We start from the raw sequence: 12,017 nt of genomic DNA, 5'->3' as shown, positions 1-12,017 counted from the left end.
TTTGTCTGAGTTGACCTGTCCTAAGTCAGCCGCTTCACAGTCTGAATTCAGCTTTTCTGCCTCTTCTGAGATTCAGTCCACCACCTCTGAGTCTTCCTCGTCTGAGTTCAACTTTATTCAGTGAGTCCGCCTCTTCTGAGTCTGGGTTCTCCACTCATGAGTCTGCCGCTTTTGAATGTCTGCCTTTTCTGAATCTCAATTAGCCACTTTTCAGTCCATCTCTTCTGAGTCTGAGCCTGTCACTTCTATGTCTGAATTCACCCCTTCTGTATGAGGGATCATTTTTTTAAATGTAGGGCTACCTCTTTTATCAAGTAAAGCAATCATTTCTGTTCATTAATTTGTTGGCCTGACCTGGACTGGTTGTCCCAGCTCTCCCATGACCTTACCACTGTCACACACTCCCAACACTTTGCAGTGCCACTCATTCACATGACTAAAGGATTCGTCAACCTGTGTCCTTACAAACATAGAATAAAGACACGGACTAAGAGACATGGGTTTTCATACGGCCACAGCAGCCAATTGTATTGACCAAAGAATAAAATAACATAACAATAAAACATACCAATAACTGCAAATTTAACAATGTCATGCCCAATAACAAGAGCTCTTCGGGTGTCCTTAAGGTACAATTTTAGCTGGAATCGTCCATGTCCTCAGCCGTGCCCTAACCGTCTCAAAGACATTCCAACATCACACATTCTTCATCCATATTCCCCTCCCCCAGGGGACCTCGCTCCTGGGAGAACCACCGCTAACCAAGTGGGAGCGCCATACCTTAGATGGGCCCCCCACATTTGTAACCATGTAATTACTGACCCCCCCAAAGACCCCTTGAACCGCCAACTGCTGTGACAAAAATGAGCAACATGCACATTTAGTAGATTATTATTATATACATTTTTTTTTGTTTATAAACTCGATCAAAACTTGAGACACAAAAACACCACCACTACCTATCCACTGCGGTAACCCCTAACACCAGGGCAGGCGGGTGGGAAGTTGCCACTTCTCCTACCTCCTTGGAATGTGCAAGAAATACCTCACCTCAAAGACCCTCTCATCTTAACCCTGCCCCTTAAACCTCTTCCTCCAATCAGATAAGGACTACACCCCTACCAAAACACTGACCAAAACACTGATCTAGCTCATCTTTCCCTGGCCCTGTTCCTCCCTTAGTCATGCAGCCAATCTGTCCATTTTCTCCTCCAGGTCTCACTATACTATACCAGTGTCACACTCCAGAGACTTTTCCAATGCCACAAACTCCTGAGACTTAGCCAGTGTCACGCACTCCTGAGACTTTGCCAACATCACACGTTCCTGAGACTTTGCCAGTGTCATGCACTCCTAAGACTTTTCCATTGTCACGGACTCCTGAGACTTTGCCAATGTCATCCATTCCTGAGACTTTGCCAAGGTCACACGCTCTTGAGACTTTGCCAATGTCACACGGTCCTGAGAGTTTGCCAATGTCACAAACTCCCAAGACTTTTCCAGTGTTACACGTTCCTGAGACTTTGCCATTGTCACACACTCCGGAGACTTTACCATTGTCACACACTCCTGAGACTTTGCCAATGTCACACACTCCTGAGACTTTACCATTGTCACACACTCCTGAGACTTGGCCAATGTCACACACTCCTGAGACTTTGCCATTATCATGCACTCCTGAGATTTTGCCATTGTCACATGCTCCGGAGACTTTACCATTGTCACACACTCCGGAGACTTTGCCATTGTCACACACTCCTGAGACTTTGCCATTGTCATGCACTCCTGAGACTTTGCCAATGTAACACACTCCTGAGACTTTGCCAATGTCATCCATTCCTGAGACTTTGCCAAGGTCACACGCTCTTGAGACTTTGCCAATGTCACACGGTCCTGAGAGTTTGCCAATGTCACACACTCCTGAGACTTTTCCATTGTCACAGACTCCTGAGACTTTGCCAATGTCACATGCTCCTGAGACTTTGCCAATGTCATCCATTCCTGAAACTTTGCCAAGGTCACACGCTCTTGAGACTTTGCCAATGTCACACGGTCCTGAGAGTTTGCCAATGTCACAAACTCCCAAGACTTTTCCAGTGTTACACGTTCCTGAGACTTTGCCATTGTCATGCACTCCTGAGACTTTGCCATTGTCACACACTCCGGAGACTTTACCATTGTCACACACTCCTGAGACTTTACCATTGTCACACACTCCTGAGACTTTGCCAATGTCACACACTCCTGAGACTTTACCATTGTCACACACTCCTGAGACTTGGCCAATGTCACACACTCCTGAGACTTTGCCAATGTAACACACTCCTGAGACTTTGCCATTATCATGCACTCCTGAGATTTTGCCATTGTCACACGCTCCGGAGACTTTACCATTGTCACACACTCCTGAGACTTTGCCATTGTCATGCACTCCTGAGACTTTGCCAATGTAACACACTCCTGAGACTTTGCAATGTCACACGCTCCTGATACTTTGCCAATGTCACACGCTCCTGATACTTTGCCAATGTCACACGCTCCTGAGACTTTGCAATGTCACACGCTCCTGATACTTTGCCAATGTCACACACTCCTGAGACTTTGCAATGTCACACGCTCCTGATACTTTGCCAATGTCACACGCTCCTGAGACTTTGCCAATGTCACACACTCCTGAGACTTTGCCAGTGTCACATTATTAGCTGTTAGCTTTGACTTCCCTTGAAGAATTCACACAGACCGACCTCTTCTGATCTAGTGTCTCTGATTCTCACATATCTCATATTTCTGATTCTGTGCTGTCTTCAGTTCAAGAGCTTCACCACCCCCAGACATCAGGAAATAGTCCTAGGGCCAACACTACTAGCATATCAACAACCATTCAGTATGCTTCTTGTAAAACGTTCCCTAAACAGCCAAATACTCAATGGAATATCTCCTTTTATACAGAAAAGTAATAAAACTTGCACAATAATCCAGAGAACCGATAGGGTACCAGTACTGGGTTCACAGCCAGAGTACAGAATAAAAAGGGTACTTTTACCGATACATACAAATATTCAAAAAATCTAGACTAGTGGGTCTTTGTTTTGAGATCAGGACTCCGGTAAATTCTTCCAAATCCTTCTATGCCCCAGCAGTAAAGGATGAAGTTTATACTCGCACAATAAAACTATGGGAATGCAAAACATGTATTAAAATGCTGGAAAGCTCTGGATGGGGCTGCAGCTGACTTGGTGGCCCTGTAGGGGATGAGGTTTCTGGAGGAGGCTACCGAGGACTGTGGGAAGTTGGGGGACACTATGGGACACTGTTGGAGGTTGGGAGCACTATGGAGAGCTGAAGCTCTGCAACAGGCTGGGGAGCACCTTTGGAGGCTGCACTGTGGAAAGTTTACAGGTACTGTTGCATATTTAGGTCTCTACAGGTGCATCCGGTAAATTGGAATATCATCAAAAAGTTAATTAATTTCATGAATTCATTCAAAAAGTTAAACTCATACATTCTATATAGATGTGTTACGCACAGAGTATTGTATTTCAAGCATTTCTTTTCTTTTAATTTTGATGCATATGGCTTACAGCTAATGAAAACCCAAAATGCTGTATTTCAGAAAATTAGAACATTACATAAGATCAATAAAAAAAAGGATTTTTAATATAGAAATGTTGGCTTACTGAAAAGTACAGTCTGTCCATGTACAGTATAGTATGCACTCAATACTTGGTTGGGGCTACTTTTGCATGAATTACGGCATCAATGCAGCGTGGCATGGAGGAGATCAGCCTGTGGCACTGCTGAGGTGTTATGGAAGCCCAGGTTGCTTTGATAGCGCCCTTCAGCTCATCCGCATTGTTGCGTCTGGTGTCTCTCATCTTCCTTTTGATAATACCACACAGATTCTCTATGGGGTTTAGGTCAGGTGAGTTTGCTGGCCAATCAAGCACAGTGATACCATGATCATGTGACCAGGTATTGGTAGTTTTGGCAGTGTGAGCAGGTACCAAGTCCTGCTGGAAAATGAAATCAGCATCTCCATAAAGCTGGTCAGCAGAGGAAAGCGTGAAGTGCTCTAGAATCTCCTGGTAGAGGGCTGTGCTGACTTTGGACTTGATAAAACACAGTGGACCAACCCCAGCAGATGACATGGCTCCCCAAATCATCACTGACTGTGGAACATTTTGCATTCTATTTGGAAATCAAGGTCCCAGAGTCTGGAGGAAGAGTGAAGAGGCACAGAATCCAAGTTGCATGAGGTTCATGTCAATGTAAATTGATACGTTTTGAAGAGGTCCAATCAAAAACTTTATAAATTTTTTTTTTCGATTCAAATGCGGCAAAGTGAGCAAACAAAAGAAAAATCTTCATCAAATGATTACAATGACTCTTTAAATCACCTTTGGCTTAACAAAAACAGCATTATTTCGAGATGGTACTCTATAACACACACAGTCTTTGATTTCAGCAATATATGTACAGTTAGAATTCGACTGGAGTTCAATGTAAAATTTGATTCGAATTTCAGTCCGAATTCCTGAAATTCGGTTGAATTTCGTTTCGTTGATCAGAGCATTTCATAAAATTTGTTTATATTGTAATTCGGGTATTCGGATATATCTGAATCTCCAAATAGCGAAAAATTTGTCTGAATATTAATTTGGAACGAAACGAGTCGCACATGTCTATCATCCGTGTCTTTATGGACCTTGCTTTGTGCACTGGTCCAAATCATTTGGTGGAGGAGGGGATTATGTTGGGGGGTTTTCTTTCAGGGGTTGGGCTTGGCCCCTTAGTTCCAGTGAAGGGAACTCTTAAGGCATCAGCATACCAAGATATTTTGGGCAATTTCATGCTCCCAACTTTGTGGGAACAGTTTGGGGATGGCCCCTTCCTGTTCCAACATGACTGCCCACCAGTGCACAAAGCAAGGTCCATAAAGACATGGAGGAGCGAACACATTTTGGGATGAATTAGAGCAGAGACTGCAAGCCAGGTCTTCTCACAGTCAGATATTCTACTCCATGTCCATAAACCATCTATGATTATTTATCTCCGTGTGGATCCCCCTATGTGTTGGTTCCCTGCTGCTGGGAACCCACCTGTTTTACCCCCTTTGGGGTTTGGCCTAACCTTTCCCAAACCCAGTCTGCACCCAGAGAAGATGCATATGTTCCACCAATAACCTCCTGATGAAGTGGATTAAAGTCCAAGAAACACGTCAAGTTTACAGAGAAATCAACCAACTGCTCAGGCATATTGCTGGATATAAGTGTGGATATTCCAATCGGGATAATTTTTTAAATAAGGTCCATGTTTTGACAAATAAGATTTTTTTTATTTAAAGTGGTTGTTCTTATTTTAAAAAGTGAATTTTTGTAACATACTTTACAAATTTTAATTATACTCTGATTTGTGCCTTCAAAGCCCCACCATACCTATGTTTTTTTTTTCACTTATTTGAATTTAAATTTTCGTATTCAATTTCCTTTAGATTTGCCGTCAACTATGTAGTTAATAACTGGGGTACCTCCAAAGATAAAGAAAAAGAAAAGAGAGACAGAGGCCGTGGGAGAGTTCCCTGCTGACAGCTGAATGTAAAAAAAAAAAAAAATTACTGGCAAAAAAAATAATAAAAAAAAATCGCAAAAAAAACGGCGTGGGGTCCCCCCCGGTCTATACCAGGCCCTTCGGGTCTAGTATGGATTTGGAGGGGGGCACAGCCGCATAAATGTGAACCTAGACTTACACCTATGCAGGTTGCAATTTGCATTTGCTGGTGCATTTTGCATTTTTCAATACAAATTTTTGATTCATTGAAGTCTATGGAACCAAAAACCAAAAAATCCTGGGCCCTTTCCATAAAATGTACAGATGTGAAACTACATCCATAGGAAACAATGTTAACTGGACTGTAGTGTGTTTCTTCAAAACTGAAAACGCACTAAAAAGTGCATAGGTGTGAACCAGGCCTTAAAGGGGAGTGCTTGTTACTTGTATAACAAGACACCTATCCACAGAAGCAATCAATCAAATTCCAATCTTTCCACCATGGCCAAGACCAAAGAGCTGTCCAAGGATGACAAGATCTTAGACTTACACAAGGCTGGAATGGGCTACAAGACCATCGCCAAGCAGCTTGGCGAGAGGGTGACAACAGTTGGTGTGATTATTTACAAATGGAAGAAACACAAAATAACTGTCAATCTCCCTCGATCTGGGGCTCAATGCAAGATCTCACCTCGTAGAGTTTTAATGATCATGAGAACAATCAGCCCAGAACTAGAATCTTGTCAATGATCTCAAGGCAGCTGGGACCATAGTCACCAAGAAAACAATTGGTAACACATTACGCCGCAAGGGACTGAAATTCTGCAGCGCCCGCAAGGTCCTCCTGCTCAAGAAATGACATGTACAGGCCCGTCTGAAGTTGCTAATGATCATCTGAATGATTCAGAGGAGAACTGGGTGAAAGTGTTGTGGTCAGATGAGACCCAAATCGAGCTCTTTGGCATCAACTCAACTCGCCGTGTTTGGAGGAGGGGAATGCTGCCTATGACCCCAAGAACACCATCCCCCACCGTCATACATGGAGGTGGAAACATTATGTTTTGGGGGTGTTTTTCTGCTAAGAGGACATGAGAACTTCACTGCATCAAAGGGACAATGGACATGGCCTTGTACCGTCAAATCTTGGGTGAGAACCTCCATCCCTCAGCCAGGGCATTGAAAATGGGTGGTGGATGGGTATTCCAGCATGACAATGACCCAAAACACACGACCAAGGCAACAAAGGAGTGGCTTTAAGGAGAAACACATTAAGGTCCTGTAGTGGCTTAGCCAGTCTCCAGACCTTAATCCCATAGAAAATATGTGGAGGGAGCTGAAGGTTCGAGTTACCAAATGTCAGCCTCGAAACCGAGAGGATCTGCAAAAAGGAGTGGGACAAAATCCCTCCTGAGATGTGGGCAAACCTGGTGGCCAACTACAGGAAACTTCTGACCTCTGTGATTACCAACAAGGGTTTTGCCACCAAGTACTAAGTCATGCTTTGCGAAGGGGTCAAATACTTATTTCACTCATTAAAATTCAAATCAATTTATAACTTTTTTGAAATGCGTTTTTCTGGATATTTTTGCTGTTATTCTGTCTCTCACTGTTAAAATAAACCGACCATTAAAATTATAGACTGATCGTTTCTTTGTCAGTACAAAATCAGCAGACCCCCATCGTACCCCTCAGGGTGTGCTCTCTCTCTCTCCATCTCCTGCATCGTTAATCTCCGTTTAGCGCATTTCATCAGAATGACGTCATGAGGAGCACCTGCCCCTCATGACGTCATTCTGATGAAATGCGTGTAATAAAACGTAAATATATGGGAGAAAGAGAAAGACTCTATGTAGGCCGCTTGCTGGTAGTAAGTAAATAGCCAGTAGTGATCCCAAGAACACCATCCCCACCGTCAAACATGGAGGTGGAAACATTATGCTTTGGGGGTGTTTTTCTGCTAAGAGGACAGGACAACTTCACCGCATCAAAGGGATGATGGACGGGGCCAAGTACCGTCAAATCTTGGGTGAGAACCTCCTTCCCTCAGCCAGGGCATTGAAAATGGGTGGTGGATGGGTATTCCAGCATGACAATGACCCAAAACACACGGCCAAAGCAACAAAGGAGTGGCTTTAAGGAGAAGCACATTTAGGTCCTGGAGTGGCCTAGCCAGTCTTCAGACCTTAATCCCATAGAAAAATATGTGGACTGAACTGAAGGTTCTAGTTACCAAACGTCAGCCATTTATTGTGCTACATAACAGGGAACTGCAGTGTGGTGGGCTACAAGGTGTGAAAGGTACCACTTCTGTATGGAAATACTACATCATTGTGAATTACAGTGTGGTGATTTACTTATTATTGTGTACGACCCTTTGTATTCACCAGTCCTATTTAGGACTACCGTTTTAAGTGTTTTAGCAACAACTTCTGTTATTCATTAGCCTCTTACCTCCCAACCCTTGCAGTTTTTTTGTGATGTTTTATTGTTTTTTTTTTCTTTTCTTCTCATGAATACAGTACCCTTCGTAATAAATTTATTTCATTGTCCACAGCTTGAAGAAATGCCATCTCCCCCGAGTTCACAGATTCTCAGTTGTCTCAGCTTCATCTTTCTTCATATAGGTGAGCACAAATTTTATACTTCTTCCCTCTAAATTCTCTGAAAGTGTTACAAATGCATTATCTGTGTGTCTACATGTGCACTTTATGTTAATATTTCCTTACAATATATTATTATTATGTATTATTATTTATATTTTCCAATGTTTGAATACATTTTTTTGCCCCTCCCCCCCCAAATAAACTAATATAATCACATTAGTTTTATGAAAAAGGGAATAGTTACATATATATATCTGTTTTAACAGCCATTACACCATTATAGCATTATAGCGTAGGGGTGAGCAAAACTGAGATTTTAAATTTCCCCAAGTTTTCAGCAGAAAACAGGAGAATTCAGCAATATTTTTACCATTTTGGTGAAATATAATGGAATTGTAGTTAGTATAGATTGCTAAGTAAATTTAATTTAGCTCCCCTATAATCAGTTGAGCAGGGGTTGATTGTTCTAGCCTGCTCAGTGTTACAAAGGCTGTTGGTCTGATTGCTTTCTCCTGTGTTCTAGAACATTTTAGATTTACAGTGGGTGGAAGAATGGCAAGGGGAGCTTGAATATTTATGGGAGGAGCCCAGCCAATCCCCGGAGAGCTGTGTCCAGAAGGTGGTTGAAGAGCCCATAAATGGTCTATTTATTTATTAAAATGCTTAACCTACGCAGTCTTACCCGAAGGCCTCGATGCACAAAACAAAAGGACATTGACATTAAAAGGCCTTAAGACAACCAACAAACCAGCATGGCCACATACAAAAATAAAAGCCAAGGGAGTCTGTCCATCACACCCCAATTAAAATTAGGTGACTCCAAAAGCTTGTACTACAAAAAGTACGGTTTTCCATTTCTTTCGGAATCTCAGAAAGTCATTCTCAAGTCTCAGTTTCAGAGGCGAGGAGTTCCAAAATTCAGCTCCTTGTACTTCACTCGTTCTCCCTCCGCATGTTTTCTTTTTAAATTTTGGAATCTTCAGTATGGCCAAGTTCGCCGATCTCAAGGATCGGGTAGGCACCTACTTGACGAATTTTTCCTTCAGGTACTCTGGGCCACGTCCATGCAATGCCTTTATGGACAAGACATCCGGTTTTGAACAGAACCCGTTCTTTCACGGGCAGCCAATGCAGGGCTCTAAGAGATGGAGTGATGTGGTCACCGCGACCAGCGCCCGTCGGTAACCTTGCTGCGGCATTCCGAATCAACTGGAGCTTGTAGATGGTACAAGCATGCCTGAAGCCTAGAGTCTTGGATCCTGGGTTTAGCCCTGCCAAATTTCTGAAAAGCGTGGCAGGCAGTCATGCCATAGGAACCGATCGAAAGAGCCATGGGGGACGTGCCCTAGCAATGCCCAATGCAGGTATTGTTTGCTGAAGAAAACCGTATAGAGCGAGTCATGGTGCCCCAATATAAAGAAAAATTGGTTTTGGGGTTACAAACGCTTTAAATCTAATGACTGATAATGAATAATTCATTTAATGACAGGTGCTCTTTAATTCTTATGAGTGATTTACTCCCTTATAGCAATGTCAGAGGACTACATACATCAGGTACCAGAGAGGATGAGCAAAGCAGTTGGGCAGTCGGCCAGCATACAATGTTCGGTGGATAAAAGAATTGACATCAGAGGATTATCTCTGTATAAACGGAACTCCTACATCTTCACACTTTGGATTAGCAGTGACACCTTCTCCTATACTCTGGAAGTTTCTGGAAACTATAATAACTTTACCTGGATCCTAAATCAAGATGGCGGAGGAACATTCCCGTGCACCACTGGTAAGCAGCACACTTCAATGTCCTTACACAAATATGACTCCAATTTAAATTCAGTTTTGGGGTTTTAAGATTTCTGGCAATTATAAAAACGATTTCAGTAAGCGATAACAGCTTGGCTAGGTGATGCCTCTGGGAAACTTAAAGGGTATTTCCACTTCTGCATTTGAATTTGGAAAAAAAAACACATGGGGTAGATTTACTAAAGGCAAATAGACTTAGACTCCAGAGTCTAATGAGGGGAAGCTGGGTTGATTTACATTGTCCAATCATGTGCAAAGCAAAATGTTGTTTTTTTTTTCCTTGCATGTGATTGGGTATTCTTTGCAAAGTGAAGCTTCCCCCCTCATTTACTAAGCTCTGCAGCAAATGCCCTTGCAAATTGCACAGTGACCACTTGGTCACTTGGCGGAATTTAGCAGCATGTATAGTGCCTTGAAAAAGTATTCATACCCCTTGAAATACTCCACATTTTGTCATGTTACAACCAAAAAACGTAAATTGTATTTTATTGGAATTTTATGTGATAGACCAACACAAAGTGGCACATAATTGTGAAGTGGAAGGAAAATGATAAATGGTTTTCACATTTTTTTTGCAAATAAATATGTGAAAAGTGTGTGTGGGGGGGGGGGCATTTGTATGGCGCCCCCCTGAGTCAAGACTTTGTAGAACCGCCTTTCACTGCAATTACAGCTGCAAGTCTTTTTGGGGATGTCTCTACCAGCTTTTCACATCTAGAGAGGGACATTTCTGCTCGTTCTTCTTTGCAAAATATCTCAAGCTCTGTCAGATTGGATAGAGAGAGTCTGTGAAGAGCAATTTTCAAGTCTTGCCACAGATTCTCGATAGGATTTAGGTCCGGACTGTGACTGGGCCATTCTAACACATGAATAAGCTTTGATCTAAACATAGGCTTGCACTCAGGGTGTGCCGAGTGTGCCTGGGCACACCCTAATCACCCCATGCGCATTAGCATTATCACTCTGTGTGCCACCAGGAAGGTGGAAAAGATCTCCCTTTGACCGGCTCTTCCAAAAGAAAAGTGCTTACACTCTTCTCTGTGCCAGCAGGGAGATCAATGCGCCGGGGCCATATATTATTGTACAGGTTTTATATAGCCCCAACAGTTTGCGCAGCGCTTTACAGCATGAGGGCAGACATTACAGTTAAATTACAATTTGGTACAAGAGGAATCAGAGGGCCCTGCTCGTTAGAGCTTACAATCTAAAAAGTAAGGGTCAATTGATACAAAAGGTAATAGCTGTGGGGTGATGAGCTGATGGAGGAATTAAAACAATGTATTAGTTAGAAGCAGGATAGGCTTCTTTAAAGAGAAGGGTTTTCAGGGATCGTCTAAGGATGGATAGATTAGGGGACAGTCGGACAGATTGGGGTAGGGAGTTCCAAAGGTTGGGAGAAGCTCTGGAGAAATCCTGGAGGCGAGCATGGGAGGAGGTGACAAGGGAGCTAGAGAGTAGGAGGTCTTGGGAGGACCGAAGAGAACGGCTTGGTTGGTATTTTGGGACTAGGTTAGTGATGTAGCTGGGGGCGGAGTTGTGGATGGCTTTGTAAATGATTGTTAGTACTTTGAATTTTATTTGTTGGGTGAGTGGCAGCCAGTGGAGGGATTGGCAGAGAGGGGTGGAGGACACTGAATGGTTGGTAAGGTGGAGAAGTCTTGCAGCAGCATTCATTATGGACTGAAGGGGGGATAGTCTATGTAAAGGTAATCCAATGAGGAGGGAGTTGCAGTAGTCGAGGCAAGAGATAACCAGGGAGAGAATTAAAAGCTTGGTGGTGTCATTGGTTAAAAAGGGGCTTATTCTGGAAATGTTGCGGAGGATAAGGAGGCATGATTTGGACAGGGATTGTATGTGGGCCTGAAAGGACAGTTCAGAGTCTAAGGTTACCCCTCGCACCCTGGCATGTGGGGATGGACTGATAGATGTGCCATTGATCTTGACAGAGAAGTCGGGGGAAGGGGCACGGGGGAAGGAAATATTAAGAGCTCAGTTTTAGATAGATTCAGTTTGAGGAAGTGGTTTGACATCCAGGCTGATATGTCAGTAGATCAGTGATGGGTG

The 12,017-nt window shown here is 43.1% G+C and overlaps 1 protein-coding gene across 3 annotated transcripts in view; it reads left to right on the top strand.

The window, feature by feature from the left end:
- LOC141113683 (uncharacterized) overlaps positions 1 to 12,017 on the top strand; it is a 104,077-nt gene that overhangs the window by 73,465 nt on the left and 18,595 nt on the right. For all 3 annotated transcript variants that reach the window (XM_073606938.1, XM_073606937.1, XM_073606936.1), the window contains exons 2-3: positions 8,102 to 8,171; positions 9,679 to 9,933. In XM_073606938.1, the coding sequence (XP_073463039.1) occupies positions 8,111 to 8,171; positions 9,679 to 9,933 (316 nt within the window). In that variant the 5' untranslated portion in view covers positions 8,102 to 8,110. The remainder of the gene's footprint in view (positions 1 to 8,101; positions 8,172 to 9,678; positions 9,934 to 12,017) is intronic.

Source organism: Aquarana catesbeiana, linkage group LG12 (assembly GCF_042186555.1).
Source record: "Aquarana catesbeiana isolate 2022-GZ linkage group LG12, ASM4218655v1, whole genome shotgun sequence".
Lineage (NCBI taxonomy): Eukaryota > Metazoa > Chordata > Amphibia > Anura > Ranidae > Aquarana > Aquarana catesbeiana.
This window is presented reverse-complemented; position numbering and strand designations above follow the sequence as displayed.